This window comes from Apis cerana, linkage group LG4, assembly GCF_029169275.1.
Source record: "Apis cerana isolate GH-2021 linkage group LG4, AcerK_1.0, whole genome shotgun sequence".
NCBI lineage: Eukaryota > Metazoa > Arthropoda > Insecta > Hymenoptera > Apidae > Apis > Apis cerana.
This window is the reverse complement of record NC_083855.1, coordinates 8,594,460-8,613,865: the sequence shown is the minus strand read 5'-3', so window position 1 is coordinate 8,613,865 and position 19,406 is coordinate 8,594,460. Positions and strand designations below refer to the sequence as shown.

The 19,406-nt window shown below is 36.2% G+C and overlaps 1 protein-coding gene across 1 annotated transcript; it reads right to left on the bottom strand.

The window, feature by feature from the left end:
• Positions 1–9,262: 9,262 nt before the first annotated feature.
• LOC107999042 (nuclear receptor subfamily 2 group E member 1) lies at positions 9,263–17,977 on the bottom strand. Its single transcript, XM_017058675.3, has 4 exons — positions 17,434–17,977; positions 11,268–11,504; positions 10,957–11,180; positions 9,263–10,660 (listed from the first exon to the last, which is right to left on the bottom strand). Exons 1-4 carry the CDS (start codon positions 17,498–17,500, stop codon positions 9,986–9,988), a joined length of 1,203 nt encoding a protein of 400 aa, XP_016914164.1. The 5' UTR covers positions 17,501–17,977; the 3' UTR covers positions 9,263–9,985.
• Positions 17,978–19,406: the final 1,429 nt, after the last annotated feature.

The following is a 19,406-nucleotide window of genomic DNA, read 5'->3' as shown; positions in this document are numbered from 1 at the left end:
GGTGTTTCGCAACAACCCGATTTGCCGCAATCGCCGTGTCACGTTTTTGCAACTCGTTCGAACTCGAGGACATACGCAGACAACGAAATGTAGGGTCGAACGTTCATTGTTCGAACGTTGGTGAATGTCTATTTGTGACGAAATTGTGAAAGGAGAGCTGAATATCAGCGAATTCGCGAATCACGCGATTGATAAGAAATCGCGAAGAAGTAGATAAAAGCTAGCCCATCGTGAGAGTGAATTTAGAAAACTTTCTGTTAATGATCATAGGAAGGTAGGATATTCGTATGAATATCGAAGAATTGGAGGGTGCGAATCCAGCCCAGGATTTACTATGTCGAGCTAATATCGTTGCTCGATTTTTCATTGGGAAGTGGGAGAGTTAATAACTTTCATAACAAGATATAGAAGAAACGTGGGAAACGGGTTGCGGTTCGCCAATGTGTTCCAATAATTGCGCTTAATCCTTAGGGTCGCGGCACGCGGCCACCAATCACAGGCAAATCCATGTCAATCCTCTTCGTTCCACCCTTTCTTCGCTTCAAGCTCAAGGTTCTGTCAAATTCTTTTCCTACGTTCGAATTATTGTATCGTTAAGGTATTTAAGAAATTTTAATTTTTAATAAAATTCGATATGACAAAATTTCATATGATTTATTCCTCGTGACATTATACGTGTATTGAATAACATATATTGCGATATAATGGAATTCTGGCGAAGAAAAGGAAATATGTAGAAATTTATTTCCACATAATGGCTGGTGAAAATAATTTCCTAGAGATTTTACGTATTATTAATTTAATTGCTATTTTAAAATATCGCTTAAATGGTTTGAAACACCATTTCATTATGTAATATCGCGGTTTATCAGAAAAGGAAATCTTAATTATCCATTATTATCAAGATCCACGAATATAATATTCATCCGTGCAACAGAATAATATTTCAACTTTCCACTTAAATAAATGTGAAAGTGAATTACACGTACGCGAAATGATCACATGCCTTTTATTTATTTCCTCTTTTTCGAGAATAGTTTTCGATTCAGAGAAATTAGTTCGTTACTGTTAAACAACTCAACAAACAAAATTCGTGGAGAAGCGAAGGTACAAAGAGAAATAAAGCACGGAAAGACAAGAGAAGAAAAGAAAACGCACATCGAGGATGAATCCCGAAACGATACCAATTTCGAGACGAGCCCCCTGACCCTTTTTTTCAGTACCGCGAGACCATTGTGAAAAGAAGCTAGACCGGAAAAATCCAGCATGGCCGACCAGTGACGGGGGCCAATCGTTGCGTGTTCCGTGGCCAGCTGCACATCCCTCTAAGGGGATCCAGATATTTCGACAGTCGTCCCTTCTTCTTCGCTTCCGAGACGCCCTAACTTTCTGATTTTTGCCTTACGAAGTCAGCCATTGTGAACAGACCCGTTTCCCTTGAATATGAACGGGAGGCCTCGTGCAGTGCGTGGATCCTTCTTCGTGCGGTCTTAAGCCGAAAACATAACCACCGTTCACAACCTTTCAAATCGTGCGCGTTACACACGCGAGCTTTTTGTCGTCTTAATCGTGCCTTTGGAACGCGACCATGATGTACTCTGTTTTCGTATGTTGCCAACGCGCTGTGAACGAAAGAGATTGCCCACAATGGTACAATAGAAGGGGAGAAAAATCGAGACTGGATTTTTCATGTACGAAAAATTATATGTGTGAGTTTTGGAAACGATAGTTCTTTTCTTTTTCTGGATGAATGGACATTTTATGGGTTATTTTCGATGATTTTCCAGAAGAGAAATCTTTCGAATCTAGTTTCTTATTCTATCACGATATTTATATATTTCGTTTATATTTTTCAATATCCATCATCCGAAAATCTTGTTCGATTTTTGTTTGTGCTCCCCCAATGTATCAAAGTATTTCAATTTAACTTAATTTTTTCTCTACAAACAAAAATAAGACAAATATTACAAAATTATTACAAAATATAGTAAATCAACCCTTTTCTCGTTTCTCTAGAATGCTTTTCCAGAATGTTCAACAGAATTGTTCTCGAATCGCCTTTGGATGCACCTGCCATGCCTGACGATCCAACAATCCGTACTTAGGATAGGCCAATTTTAACAATTAAAGTCAATAATATCAGGAAACAGATTAAAAGATAGACGATTATCCTGGCTCCTGGTTGAAGAGAGTCGGTACTCGGGCCGGGATTCGACTAATGGCTCGAGCAATGAGATCCTCCCCCATTTGTTCTCGGTCTTTTTAATCCGACGACGTGATTAACACCAAGAAATCCAGCAACACCTGTGACCGAGTTTTCTCGGCCCGAAAGAATACCGAAATAATGCTGGAAGGGTTCTCGTCTTAGCTACGGTTTGAAGCTACGTCAGGTGGAATGAGGCTGTGGACCCCCTGCGGCACCCCTTAATGCACTTTCACGTTAGTTGGTATATTTCGTGCGACTGTTGGCCATACGCACGCTCTCCAGGAGGATCATCGAGAAAATCGTTAACGCGAGACCTGTTAACCGATTAAAGGGGTTCGTTAAGACGTTAGCCCTGATTTTTGTATTGAACGAGTTAATTATCACAAAACTTTTGTTAATGGATATATAATAGGGATAAAACTGGGATAAGACGTTTCTCTCTCAGGGAATCTATCATCATAAATGAACTGCTGATTTCTCAATCTCTCTGTTTAAGATACATGTATTGTTCGTTGTATTATACATTGTAACTGTTATGCTGTTGCTTTATTTAATTTAAATAGATACAACATTGTATTAATTTGTAAATTGTTTTAATATAAATGTTTTTCGATACCTTAGGTTTAAAGTTTGAAATTTTTAATTATATATATATATATATATATATATATATATATATATATATGTGTGTGTGTGTGTACGTATATACGCAATTACGAATATATATATGATTTAAATATAAATAAGTATAGTTCGAATTAATCGATATCTGATCTTGATTGTAATCGAGATTAATAGATATTAATAAAATTCAATCGATGTATTTATTATTAATGAAAATTTTCAAAACTTGGCATGATAAAATCTAAAGAAAAAAAGAGAAAAAGAAAAATATACTTATTTTTATTTTAAAAAATTTTCCATCGAAACAATATTAACGAAGGGATTAACGCGAAGAAAGGAGAAGAGGAGGTGGCACGTGATATCGGGCAGCCACGATCGAGAAAATAAAGGAATCAAATCGCTGCCTACTCGACGACCGGATACCCTATTTTTCGATCCGTGACATTTCACTCGGTAAGGGTGGATAGTAGACGGCGATATAATTTATTCGGACAATAAGCACGCGCCCTTCTCCCCCTCGCCCGTCGATGCTCGAGGCATCAGTGTCATGGCGGTGATGAGCCCTCAATGACAACGACCAACATAATCTGTTCCCATCAGCCAAGTAGACATAATGGGCGCGTCAACGGGGGTTAACAATGGGCCAGGCATTTTACAGGAGAGCGCCGCTGGAACTCGAAAAACTCCCACTGAAACGGTTCAGACCGGAGAAAAAAAAGTGGAACAGTGCTTTGCAGAAATGAAGAGAGGGGGGAAGAGAGTGCGGTCTATTAGGATAGGGCAGAAATCGTTGTCTATCGCTGCGAGACTTATTACGTATGTGATCCACGTTTTAACCTGTGTGATAAATTGAAAAATTAATTGGTTTACGGTAAATTTATTTATTTTTTATACAGTAAATAATATTTAATTTACTTGGGATAATAAGTTTTATGGTTGAGATAATAAAGCTTTATATTAATAATTGGATATTCTTTTAAATAGATTCCAAGATTCTTCGCGCATTATAACTATTATATACATATATAAAGAAGTTTTAATTTGATTTTATTTTATTATAACTAATTCGCAGATTTATGAATACAGATATTAAATCTAAGGATACGAAGATCGTAAGTATCCTATCTAATAAAAAATTTTATATTTTCTTGATAATATTTATTATTGGGCGTAAAAATAAAATTCTATAAATTTCACAATAAATTTTTAATTATCATTAAATACATCAAAATATATTTTCCACGTCAACTTACCTTTCTATTTATTGATCAAAAAGAAAAGAATTTTATATTGTAAAAAGAAATATAATCTGTTCCTTCCTTCAATCAATTTCAATTTATCGAAAGAATTATATTTAATTATTTATTTATTTTTATTTTTATTCTTCCATTTTCTCTTTTGCCAATTTCACAATAACATGAAAACAACAACGAAATCGAATTCCCCCTCTAAAAATCGCGCAAACTCACCCCAAACTCATCCTTCCACTCTGAACAACTTAAATACGAGATGTTATTCCCGAATAAAGTTTGGAAAGGAAGGGGGCATTCCCTCCGGCGAATCAGCCAAATATTTTGGAGGAGTTAAGAAAAATGCGTTAGCCAGAAAGATGGTCGGCATCGCGAAGGGTAGGACGTCCCAGCTGGCATCTCTTAACTGCTCGCTGCAAACGGGGGAGTGGGAACGTTGTCGTGCTTGGAACCGGTGAAAATGTACGTGGAGGCCGTCCTTTGCTTTATTAAATTCCTGACACGATACGACCTGGAGCACGTGCAAATATTCATTCACGGGGAAAAACCAGGGGTGCGGGCGCGCGCCTTAACGCTAAATTCAAGGCGTGCCGACGCGTGTGATTTAGCGGCGACGTCGTCCTCTTCTTCTCGAGCTCTTTGACAGATCTATCGGTTTAAGAAAAAGTACTTTTACATTAAATATTAAATCGTTAGTAAAGGTAACTGTGTATCTAAATCCATTCGAAATTTTATAGCTAATTAAATGTTTCGTTCAATGACATTTATTGCAATATCAATTTAAAACTTGAAGACCAAAGTGAATACAGTTCGAATAATATTTTATTGGTTTATAAAGATAAATTATTGTAGGTTTATTACAGTGAACCGTGCATCGACATAAATTCAATGAATTATAGAAAAATTTCTAATATTCAGCTTTTTCGAAATGGTGAAGTATTGCAATAAAATAATAAACGACCTAGCATTCGTGTTAATAATGTTAAGAATAATGAAATAGCAAATATAAATGTTAAAAACAAATCAAAGAATTACCAATCAAAAAAAAATTGTTTCAATAAACGAAATATACTTATCAATTTCGACTAATAAAGTACGACATAATAATTTCATTCTCATCAACTCAATGCTTCACTTCTTCTCCAAATTCAGTATATCCATCGATTAATTAATTTTACCCACGAAAAAAAAATATCCAATCTTCTAATCAAAATTATCACTCAAGATTTGAACAAAATCACGGTAAGCATCCAATGCATAGAGGGGGACGCAACAAACCAAGAGAACGCATCCCAATCCTCTCCTTTCCTTCACGATTCTCCTCTGTCGAAGCTACCAAAGTTACCAAAATCTAGATCGGTGAAGTGCATCGAACCACCGGTGCTCCCAGTTGCTCTCTAATTGACTACAATGCCGGCCACGTATGGAGCGCATTTTCTGTTTTGTTACCTCAAAACAAAGGACACAATGGGCGGCTGATCGAGCTGAGAGGGCACTCGACCACCGATCCCACCCTCCCTCTCCCCTCCCTCCGGGTTGTGCCGATTCCGGAGGCGAACATTCGACACAGGACGCGGCGTAGGATCGGTCGAGGATCAGGCGACGAAATCGAGATTGCAACATATAGTCGAGTGCCCTTTGTGTAACCCACCGGCGGAGAGCGCAATTACATCCTCGCGCCCATTGTCCCTCGACAGCTTTTTGTTACTGTTATTGTCCGGTTACCTCGTTCCGTGGCGAGGAAGGGAGAGGAAAGAGAGGAAAGAGAGGGGCTAGTGGGAGAGGAGGAGACGGAGCAAAATCGAGAAGAAAAGTGCGCGGACTTTCGAACTTTCGAACCAAAGGTCTGACTCAGACTTTTCCCGTTTTATTTTCTCGCGCCTGTAATTGTGCTTGCGGATATATGGATAATTAGGAGGCTGGATGGTTCATATAGGATGGAATATAAATGGATTGTTTGATAATTATGAATAATTCTTTTTGGATTTTGTATAAAGTTAATGTTCGTTCATAAAAACGTAATGACATTTTCAAGATATACAGGAATTTACAGAACTTTTTGTGCGTACAAAAAGATAAATATCGAGAAAAAAAAGGAAGAAGAAAGAAATGAAAGAGTGTACAAGAACCTTCGTCCAGGTCCAAAAATTAATAAAAAGGCAAAGAGTCGACGGAAAGAACGAAATATATTGTTAGAAGTAAGGTTACGTATCCGAACAGGCATTGTTCGCCTTGTTGTTTCTCGAAATGACCCCCGCGTGTTACGCGCCCCATTGGTACGTCTTGTGGCAAGGTGCTGACCGTGCTTCATCCATCCAGTGGTGGGAACCACTTGTCGACTTCGTGATCGAATGCACACGCGCAATTACGCAATTGTATCGATATATACGATTGGGAGAGGGGGATACGGGAAGGTCCCTTTTATTTTAAGCGAAGGAATTCCATCCATCCGTTCGATTCATTGTTTGTCCGTTGTTGTTTGCCGCCGCTGCTGCTACGCTTCTGATTTCCATCCGCACTATTCGACCATCTCACCATCATCGGGGATTATTATTCGCTCGGTTGGAAACGTTACAGTATTACATTGTTGAAAAGCGGTGCCTCCTCGAACGGAGGAGCACCACTCAACTAGTGGAGTGGCGGCACAGGGGTGGCGCACAGGATGCGGACACTGAATATAGGAAATTGTAACATACGGTGGCTCGAGAGTTTCATTAGATCGAGATGTTAATTGCGCTATGTGATTTGCTTCTTCTCCGATATGATTTTTCGCTAGCCAGCTAAAATTTTTTCACTTTGTGTCGTTTTGTGGCTTTCAAATCGAGGAAAGATTATGTATGATTAAAAGGAAATAAAAATTGATTCGATTTAGAATATCTTCTTTTTTTATTTTCCTCTCGATCGTGAGACTTTCGATTCGGAGAAAGCTTAAAAATAATGATGCGTGAAAAAATTTACGAAAAGTTATATATTTCCTGATGAATTAGATCGATTCGTTCTGCTCGAATTGATCGAATGTTGTGAGAACAGCTATCCGTCCCTTCTCTAATTTCAAAGAGGCAGCCGCTTCGTAACTTACTCTTGTTTCTCGGCCAATCGTATCAGTCGCTTTGTTTCCTCGCCTTGTTTGCAGTTAACACGCTATTTGCTTCCGTTCGTCCCAAAAAATTCTACGAAATATCAAGATCCCTACTAGGCCGTGCTTACCCTCGTAGACAATACCTCATACCGATACTTCTGGGCGGACTGTTTACCTGAGTAATTTGTCAGAATACAATGTTTGAATCCGAAATCCTCGTGCTTTCGGAAACTTCTGTGGTCGTCACCTTTTAATCTGTGCTTTTCAGTAGTGCAGATTGTTGCCTATTTCTTCGGATTCCGATGATTTAAGATTAAGATTAGGAACAAACAAATCCATTTTATCATTTAACACTTTCGCTCGTATCCTTCTCTCTCTGAACATTCGAAAGAATTAAAGAATTTTATTCTCTTTTTTCTTAAATTGTAATGAAATTTTTCGAAATACTTGTTTTTACTTTAATTCGTAATTTCGTTTTGTAATAAATGTCATGAATCTTTCGAGGAAGTAACGGAAGAAGGAAATAACGCTGGTAGCTATCGACTAGCGAGCGTTGAGTATCGATGTAAACAGATTTATGAGCAAAGGAACACAACGACTGTTAAGTGCCAACATTTCAAGGTTCAGCCATGCGAGTCAGAAGAGTCACTCAAACGCGGTTGGAGCTAGCGCCGACACATTTTTCATCCCGCATTTCGTTCTCATCTTCCTCTTACGCGATCAAAGAATTCGTGAGAATATTCTTTTACGTTTCTGAAACACGTTTTTCCTCTTCAGGTGTTTCATATTTTTTTAGAACATTTTTTTAGAAATCATAACAACGTATGTAGCAACGATTCCTATTTTTAGCACAAGAAGCTTTTTACAATTATATTTTGAAGAATATATTTATATTTAAAAAAAAATTCTGTTCTTCATCTATAAATCTATAAAAAAAAAGCATCATAAATAAATTTTTATTCCTACTGGAAATATTTTTGATTCTTCGAACAATAAATTAAAATATCTCTAAACCAAATTCAATTACACTTTGTAAAAGCCTCGAAATAAATAAATATTTCTGGTCCTAGATCATCGTTAAAAATAACACATGGCGTTCTTTATAAAGGGGGCGCGTGACATTAGCATTTACAAAGGACACGAATGCAGACTTTGCCAGCCAACTTCCATTGGATGTTTTCGAATGCTTTTTCACCAACCAAGACGATTATTTACCCGCCTTAACGATTACACGTTGGTCTACCACTGTAGAAAATATCTCTAAATATACTGACAGCCTGGAACTCCGACGCAGACCTTTGTACAGCGATTACCACTCAAATCACCGTAAAATTCTCGTGAAATGCGTTTCATTGTGCCACAGAAAGTGCAGGTAAAATTTAGATGTTCCCGTTCCAGGAGGAAAATTTTTTTCCCCTCCTGGAGTAGAAAAACGTGAAAGAACGTTTAGAATTTTTTTTCCAGAGAAGAATCGTTTCATTTTTTTATTATTATTATTAATTTTAATTAGTATCCTTATTAATGATTTATCGAATTAATTTTTTTAACGTTTAAATCGATTCGAAATTTGGAAATAGCAGAGAGAAAAGAGAAAAAAAGAAGAGGAATTCTTTAAAATTTCTGAGCATAGTAGTAGATCGAAAAATTATTAATTTTAAAAGGAGGTTTATGATCTATAACATTTTATTCTTTTTAAAATTCTATTTACAATACGAACGGCACCATTAGCGCGATAATATCATTTTAATCATTATTTTAACATTCATTCTAATACTTAGGCGTAAGTATATCTTTACATTTTTGTACATTTCGTTTATCTATGTTAATTTATTTACAATTCTTTTGATTCTGCTTCGAACACCAAAAAGTGTCACAATATATGAGACCATAGAAATTATAATAGCTATTATTGTGATAGCTATTATATATTATTATAATAATAAGGATATCGATATTCTAAAATACTTAAACATTTTTTCGAAGAAAATTAATAAGGATAATGATAAGATGTTCTTCCAAACATACAGATCAATATTAATTACTTTATATATATATATATATATATATATATATATTATTATATATATATTCACAAAAAAAAATAATAAATTGCTTTTATAAAATATACACTAGTTTATCATTTGGTATATACATTGCATTATATACATATATCGTATTCACGTTTTTTAATTTTGTCCTATTATAAAATTTTCTTATAATACAAATTTGTTTTCTTTAGTTCGTTCCAATCTGATAAATTGTATCCTGCGTATTTATATAATTTGGCACTAACTACATTTGTACTGTAAATTTTTTGCCATAGTTATATGCAGGTACTATTCGAAAAGAACAAACCTCAAAATAAACTTCTAACAAGGTTTGTCTAACACCGCACGTCCAAATTGTCCCTTTTTTTGATGGAAAATTTCGATAAAACATAATATCTTATGTTATATATCCATCAATTAACATTAACGGAGTTACGCAATATCACAAATATTTACTTGACAAATAATGTCAATAATCACGGTCATGTTTTTTTTAACATTTCCTTCCAACGTTTTTCACATCGTAAAATGTAATTTATATACTTTCACAAATTACTTTTCACAAAATGTTTTTCATGCTTATTCAACACCCTCAAGAGTTTTCCACATATCACAAAAACTTATACATTCACAAGCTTTCACATCGTATCGTTTTCGCTTTGCTACCACGTGGTACAACTTATACACAAGTTTCTTCGTTCCCACGAAATAGCACGAGTAATCAAAATCTGGATATATTCATACCATTTTATCGACTATAGGTAATCACAAAACATATTTAAGCGGCTTTGTACATATCGCAAATGATCCTCTCGATTGGAATAACGCCGATAGTCCTTCTGAAGAACAGCTCCTCGATCGCGTGCGCGGAAACGGAACGAAGCGAAGGAAGTAACAACAACAATTTTCCAAACCTGAGAGCGCCGAACGAGGCGCCGCTTAACCTTTGCCCGAGCGCGAGTTGCGCGCCATCCCTCAGCCTCGCAACCGCTGCCGCATCCCTCAATCTACTTCCTGTATTAGGAGACGTAGATCCGTTACTGCTCCTGCTGCTCGGCAGAGGTTCGCTGTCCAGCCCAGCTTTGAAGAGGACGATCGCCCTGATGCAAGCGTACTCGTGCTGATCGAGGCTCATCGCGTGGAAACCGGCCAAAGTTTCTCTGAAACGAGTCACCTCGACTGCCAGGCCGAGACCTTGAGGACCCGGTGGAAGGAGAGGGGTTGGATCCAACGTTGGAAGGATCTGGGCCGCGGCGAGTAGAAACAATTCTCTCCAAGAGGATTCCAACAGTGTCAGCTGGTCTTCTATGACCAGGTTCGTTCCTATTGCAAGATCTCTGGCCCAGTGGACGTTGAGGAACAGCAATCTGGCTGCTTGCTCGCAGATGGATTCCGCTGTTATCGCTGCAGGGATCAGTGGTAAGGTCGGTAGACCCGCCACGCTCACTGGAATCTGAAATTGAAAGAGCATTTTAGCAAAAAATATGAAACGAAGAGTTAGAATTTAATTTGAAGAGTATTTTAGTGCAAAAAAATGGAAAAAAGGATTTGGAAATGGAATGTTAATTCCAATTTTTCTTTCGTAATTCCAACTAAAGTAAATTTTATATCGATTTTATACGTTATTTTAGAGAAGCTTTTAAAAATAATGAATGAAAATTATAATCTTTAGGTTATCGAGATTTAAGAAGAAGAATAAAATATTATTATTCAATTATATAAAGATATATTAACAGAAAATTCACCTACCTTCGACATGGCCATGTTATTGCAGTAAACAGGATGTGGAAGGGGATGATGAGGGGCAGGCGCTGGCACGGAAACTCGAGGTTCATTCGGTGGTTTGGGCAACGCTAGATCTAAAGCTGCTGCCGGTGGGGGTACCATGTTGGCCATCATTTCGGGTTCTTTAAAGTACAAAGCCATCTGTCTTCGCAGAGTCGAATTTCGCGGACCACGCTCGTGTTGGACAGCTGGAAAAATATGAAAATTCGAAATTAAACACATCGTTTAAAAGTTTATATATTAATTTTTATCCAAAGAAACTCGTCAATTTTTACCATCTTTGTTCATGCCGGCTTGAATGCACTTGGCCAAACGACACGCCCTACACTGATTTCGATGAGTCTTATCCACCATGCAACCACCTTTAGATTTAGCCTTGCAGACGTACTGGCGATTCCTTCGAATAGATCTCTTGAAGAAACCGGCGCATCCATCGCATGCGAATATACCATAATGTTTGCCCGAGGAATGGTCCCTGCATACTTTGCAAGGGATATCATAAAGGATTCGACCTGCGATAAACAAAAACACATTATTAATAACCTAAAAGTTATCTTATAACTCTACATATTAACAATCATACAAGAATCAATTAGTCCAATTTTTATAAAAAAATTGCAAGATCCTATCGATCGAATTCAAACTCGAATCGAAACTACTTTTAACTTCGAAACGTCCCACGCCTCTTCAATTTCCCTTAAACTCGAAACTCGACGAAACGAAGATAGGACTTTCGAAGATAGACTCAGTCTCAGGATCGATCCTAAACTCCTGCATTGTTATCCCGTTCCCGGATGGGAAAGAGAATGAGAAGGTGAAAGGCGCGTTTAAAGCTCGAAGAATGCCCGGTATTTTGGATTGGAAACCCGTTTACCATCGAAAACACGGATCCCGTGAACGACGTCTCCGATGAATGGATCGATTTGTCGCCAAGTTAACGCGACCACCTCCTGGACGTACGCGTTTCTATATACCTGTCCGTGTGTATACAGGGCGCAGCAAGGGTGTGGTGCGTTTATAATGGGGGTACCAACTCGTTGTCACGGGCTCCGCCCACGCCATTCAGCCCTACGAGACTCGTGAATGGGGGCTGAATGGACCGGATGTGGCTGCTGCATTCACCGCCACTCTTAAGTGAGCAGCAAGAAACACGACACTTCGCTCCACGTATCGCCTGATCTCCCTTGATCAAGCCCTTCCCCCCTCCCTCCGGCTCCTTTATCTTACTTAACGTGGATCTTATTATTATGGAAGGAGAAGGTTAAACGTTTCGGTACTCCACTCCATCTACTCTATCGCCGCTTTTTTCTTATTCTTCCCTTTTCTCTTTTTTTTTTTTATTTTGGAATTGAAGGAAGTTTCGATTCGAGTCGTTGACCATCTCTGTGGATAAGCTGTGTTTGCTCGGTAAGAGATAAGAAGAAGAGATTTCTTTGGTAGGATGAGAAGTGGAAGAGGTTTTCCGAAGATTTTTATCGAGGGATTTTTATCGTTGTTTGAGAGGGTAGTTGGCCAAGAAAGGGGATGATTTTAGAGGAAATAGAAATATTATGAAATATTCTGTAAATAGAAAATGTGAAATTGTTAATTCTTATTATGTAGAATATGTTAATAATTGTGTTCGATATTTTTGAAATTAGGGATTCTTCGTTTTAATAATTTACTTGGATTCTAACAATTTATTTGGTTATATTCGTGAATTTTTGAAATAATTATGGATTAAATTAAATCTAATATCTATTTAGGAATTTCATCGTGAAACTCTTTGACTAGAAACGAGGAACAACCTGTTGATTTCACCAGCAGGATTTCATCAAACGCTTTTATCTCGATATTTAAATTTATATTGATATTCTTTAGGTTTTAAATTTAAAAGAAAAAAAAGGGGAGAAAGAAAACAGGAGAGGAAGAGTGTTTTCGCGTAAAATATCGATGAAAAACGTATGTACGTACGTATTACACGAAATACGATGCGCGCGTACTAACTACTGCAACAAGCGGGTTGCAATGACAGGGGTGCACCCTTGCACGACATTGGAGACCCTTTTCTCCCACGATAAAGGGAAAGTTGAATCGCAAACACGTATACTTTCCACGTGGAGAAAGAGTTTTACTAAAACTTCAATTTCCAAGAAGTTTCTTAGCCAAATACGTTTAGGTACGTTTTTTTTTCTTTTTTTAGCAAAATTAGCATAAAGCAATAATAGAAAATTTCATAGCTGAAGACGGTAAAAAATTATTTTAGTTTCAGAAATTCGATTTCACCTATCTCTGTATAATAAACTTTCAAATTTTTAATCTATTTATAAAACAGGATTGAATTTAAACGACTATTTGAATTTTATAAAATTAAATGAGATCGATCATATCATCGATCAACCTCGATAAACTCCATTAAATCCAATCAAAAAAAAAAAAAATTAAAATAATATAGTAAAGACAATACAAATTTTTGATTTATCCACAAGTCTATATTGCGCGTTTTATCTCGATACGAATTTCAAACTAACTCGAGGAGGACGACGAAACGAATTGCAGGAAGAGAGGCGTGCACGTAGGAACGCACATGCTCGGTCTCGAATCACGCGATGCGCGCCGTTATTCGAACGTTGCATCAAATTTGCATTCGATCGGCGTGGCTCGCGAGTCATCCGCGATTGAATTTTTCATCGTCGTGTAATCGAGGACTACGCATTACCGAGCGCCGGTCATCTTTCCTTTCTCGTCAATCATTCATGGAATTTTTACAGTGATCGAGGCGCAACCCTCCGGAAAGGAGACGGGCACACCAAGCGCACGCTTCGTTTGCGATTAACCACACGCGATTCTCGCGATTATCGAGAGGAATCGATTTTGATTTTCTCTTGATTTTTTTTTTCAGAAAATTTTTGGAGTTTTTTGTTTATTTTTTTTTATTATATATTTTTTTTATTTCTTTCTTTGTTTTAACTGTATAAAGAAATTAATTAAGTAATTCGTTTCGTAGTTGGATTATTATATTTTGTTTTATACGATTTTACTTAAATAAGAACAAAAAATTCAAATGTCTCGATAATCGTCCTGTTCATTTATCGTTTAAGATTAAAGATTAAAGGTAGATAGTTTAAATTTTCCTCCTCTAAGAAGAAGATTCATCAGAGGATGTGATTCACTTTTGTCCGAAAACGTTATTTTTATCAAGGATTTTTCATGGTTGAAAAGATGTTTGGTTAGGTAAATTTGATGTTGCAATTGTTCGTGACGGCGAAATTGAGGGAAAAGTTCGCGATTCGGGGTGAAGGGGTGAAAAAGAGGCAAGCTATATAATTCGTCGCATGACAATTTTAACTTGTGCTTCTTCTAATGACTAGATAACTTTTCCTATGAGTTTTTTTTTCTTGCCCGCACGTTACATTAAATTTATATTATATTACTTTATTACTTTAATAACGAATGAAACGAACAAATAAACAAAAGATATAAAATTATTTTTTTATGCGATCAAACATATACAAACAAGTACAATTTTTTTCTTATCGCATCTTATCCCTTAGACGAGAGGCGAAAAGAGGTAGAACAGAACATTTCATTTTATGAGAAGTAAACACAGTATTCATAGGCGATTTTAGGATAATCTTTCTTTTTAACGTTATGCGCTACGAAAAACCTCCAGAATTCTAGGATTAAAAGCCTCTTACCTACCAGCATTAAGAAAATCTCTATTCATTTTAATTATTGTGCAAAGTAAATGATCCGTAACGTTACAAAATATTCGCGTTGCATAATAAAAATTTTAAAATCCATTTAAAAAAAAATATGCATTAAAAACACTCGTCAAATGGTGAAATCGCGTACTCACATCCATATTGATTAACCCTTTTAGAATCAAATTATTTCGCTTCTTTTTTTTACGAATTTTTCATACAATCCAAATCCCTATTTCCATCATCAACGATCATTCAAATTGCGAACGAACAGGAAGAGCTACCTACTATCTCTAATCATTTCGATGACATCATCGTATCATCGTCCATCGGGTGTTACATGTATCGTTAGTGGAGCATGGGAATTTCACGGCATGTGTCGAAAACCGGATGCTCCCTCCCCTCTAATGTATCGATGTACACACGTAACGCACGCGCTATCTATTCGTCATCTGTTCGAGAGAATAAGGGGTTGCATCCACCCTTTGGCCAAAGATACGCGCGATTTTTTCGTATTTGCTCTTCTCCATTCCACGTTCCATATCCCCTCCATTACGTCCAATAAGTTTTGTTATCGCGTTAATCGTATGCGATAGACGCTTTAAACTTGGAATTAATAAAAAATATCCTGAGGTTGTTCTATCCTGTAGTTTGGATGTAGAATTACTTAAATTCGAAAAAATATTGTTTGGAAGCGATGAATATCAAAATTAAAATTAAAGGGAATAAATTGAATGATATAATGTTGTAGCAAATTTTATCGTGCTATAATTCTTAAATAATATTCAAATTATGAGAATAGAGAAAATGTTTAAAACAAACTGTAAAATAATTTTCGAGTTAAGCTAGCAATGAATCATAGGGGATACATTGATTTGTCGACAAATGACGCTCGAATTTAACCACCCACGACAACCTGTTACCGCGCCACGGAGATTCGTAATTTAGCGCGTAACACGTTGGCCATCTGCCATTATTTTCTCATGGATGAATGCCACCAGAGACGAATCATTTAAATGCACGTTCCGTTTAAATGCCGCATATGCTATTTGTTTCACACGAGACCACCCTTTCTCGCTATGGGATAATTAACAGCTTTTCTTTTCTTCGATATGATTAATGCTTTTTTTTACAAGTGAGTATTAGTATTTTTCAATTCGAAAAATATAAAATGTAAAATTAAATAGACAATTATATCGATGAACGTGTAAAAAAAGAATTTCTTTGATAATTTGAACTATAAATAAGGAAGGACAAATTGAATAAATTAAAAGTAATAATTAAAATTAATATAATTCAAGAAAGATTATATTTTTAATCTTGAAGAACTATAACTGAAAATGAAAATTTTCAAAGTTTAGATGTTTGATTTATTAATTTATTATTATACTATTATAACTCAAATTATTCCATTTTCTAATCGTAAAACTATATATATAATTATTTAGAAAACAATTCGGAAAACTATATATATTTATTTCCTTATAATCTTACCACGAATAAATAAAGCCCTAAAAGCTTCGTTTACTATAAAAGAATAAAAACTTTAGTTTATTTTACGATGACCATGATTCGATAACCATAAAAAACTTTTAACGAATGTCAAAATTTCTGGGTACTTTTCATTATTTGTCTACAATTCTGGCAATAAAAATAAGAATAGAAAAAAAAGGAATTGGCGCCTTATTTCAGGTACGATCCTCCTTAAAAAAGGACAATTGTTACCTTCTTAAATGATGACACCAGATATGCAGAAAGTAACAAACAATGGCTTTATGAGTGTGGTTACAGAGGTAATGAGTTGTCATAAGTTTTTACTATTTTACTAGTATTTTGTCAAAATGTACAACGCCATAAACATGGCTATCGTTAGGCAAAGTCGAAAAAAAAATTTTTTTTTCTTTTGTTGTACATTTGTTATACATTATAAAAAAATAAAGAAAAGAATTACTTTAATGGAATAAGAGAATATGGATTATAAAAATAAAAAAAGTACTAAAGTAAGTACTAAAATTCTTGATCAATCAATCAATAATCAAGATGGAGACAGATGATTTTTTTTGACATTTAAGAAGACATTAGAAATAATTTAAATATTTTGGAAGTCTTTTTCACATCCATTGACACGATGTTGTGATTGTAATACTCTTTCAATTTTTTCTGATGTAATATCAATAATAACAAATTCGTAATTATATTACGATTCTTAACTTTTGGAATAATAGATTATTATTGTTAGGCGCTAAATGTATGTGTTATGTTTATCAACAATACTACAGATTACAAATATCATGTATGGTTTATTAGAAAGAGAATATTGATGTATAGCACATTTCATAATGAGATATTAACTCGAGCTATAAACAGAGAAGCGATTTGTTTTAATTTTTAATTTTGAAGAATTCAATAAAATTGGAAAAGAATATTAATAATTAAAACCAATCTATAACAACTTCAAATGTTCGATCATATATCAGAAATCCTCATTAAACATTATCAATACTTAAAATTCGATTCAGATTCATTTAAAGAATACTTTCTCTTCCAGACCATGCATATTGCGTTCAAAAAAATTTTCTAACATCGTTAAAAATAAACGAAAGATTCGATCCTGTTATACATAAAAATACAACTTCGAGAAACGATCTCAGGACACTAATCGTACCATCTATCGTGATTACACGTCCACGTCACAAAATATCAAACCAAATTCAAACCGATTCGAATTAATCCATATAAAATAAATCTTGAAACTTACTGGAAGATGCAGGCACTTTTTGCTGCGTCACGGACATGTGTCCGATCTGCGGATCCTGGCTCTGCATCCTCGCCACGAATCCTTTCCACGGCACACCACTATGAGTCTGTCGATAATAAACGTGAAACCAAAAGGAAAAAGGGAAAAAGAAAAAAATTAAAGAAAAAAAAAAGGAATCAAACAACGAAACAACGATAGTTTCACTCCGAATCGTTATCCGTATCGTGGTCCCATTCGCAACACGAAACAAGAAACTGGAATTTCGTAAACACGTTGAAGAAACGTTTCAAAAAAAATCGGAAACGGTCGATGCACTTCCTCCCCTGGATGGATGGCGAGAACCGAAGATGAAAACTAACTCCTCGATGAAACGTGACTGACAGTCATCGTGGCAAGGACTTCTTGATGGTAAGCATCGGTTCCTGATCGTTTTCAAACAAACGTTGGTTGATTGGCCGACGACTTCCCTACCCTTCGAAAAAGGGCGGTCCTTTTCGAGAGGAGCCGGTTCCTCCCCGCCTTGGAACGGGGGTTGAACGTCAGCCGTGCACAGGGTGGAGAGGTGGCGAACGCGGACGAAGGACGTCAGATGTCTCCCACTTTCCGTCGACCCTTTTGTACGAAGCTATTCAACCGAGGCCGAGGTGAAAACGAAGCCACTTCCACCCCTTTCGCCCGGACCTCTTGTCGCCGGTTTGTCACCCCCCTTCCCGCGTGAACCAAGGCTAATTTCGTAGCCGCGTTTATTCTCGGATTAAAGATAATCGCGTTCGGTCAGCGCTTGTTTTTGCCTGAAGGGAATGTTAGGTGAGGATTATTTCTTTTCTTTTTTTTTTTTTTTTTTTTTTTTTTTTTTGGCAGGAGATGATTTTGTGGTTTGTTGGTCGCTTACACTCGAAGGTAGAAAGGAAAATTTTAAGAAGAAGGGGAACGAATTGTAATTGCAATTGGTTTTTGTATCTTGTTAGTAACGAAAGTGAAAGGAATGAATTATATTTTTCCCATAATAGAAGAAATTTTGAAGTGGAAATGTTTTAATTCAATTATAATAATTTTTGTATTTTAGAAGATTAAAAAATTTTATTATTCTAAAAGTTTTTTAGAAATAGAAGAAATTTTGAAACGATAGATTTATAGAATATGGATTATATAAATTCAATTTCTTGAATCACATATTTTAATATTCATTAAATCATAAAATCTGAAAGAATAATAGACAAGGATATCTATTGAATAAATAAATAATTAATAATTACTCCGTTAATTAATATTTACTTACTCGAAATAAATGTATTTAACAAATCTATATTTGGACAATCAATACAATTTATTATTACCTAAACGGCATCGTAACATGTCGTGCAGGCTACAAACATTCGTTACAAACATCAAACCACGTAACTCTCGAGATCAACTGATGCGTGAATAAAAAATATCAGGTACAAAACAACTGGAAAAAGAGAGAGAGAGAGAGACACGCACACACAGAAAAAAAAGACAAAGGAGAGAAAGTTGGAAAGAAGAGCGTTAGAAAGAAAACATCCCCGTTTCGATGAATAGAGATACGTGGAGGAGGTTAAACAGAACGTACACCATGGAATAATGCGCACAGGCAGATGCGCTGTTTCCTGACTCCCTGACTCCATCTTGAATTATCTCATGCCGGATCCCTTCGTGATGAGCGCACCCCTCGCGCGGGAACATGGCTTAGGGGATGCACGTACACACGCTCGTCGGACGAGTGCACGAATTACGCGAAGAATCCGTCATAACCGACCGTAATATTACGGAGATTGGATCTCTCGATCGTATACTGGATCACCCTATACCGGTTTCAACGAGCCTTTTCGATCGTATCAACCGCGGGGTGGATTTATTTCTTCTTTTTTTTTTTTCTTTCCTCCTTCGACGTGGAGATTAATGCGATAATATATAGTTTAGAGATGAGGATTAATTTTTGAGGAATAATCGAG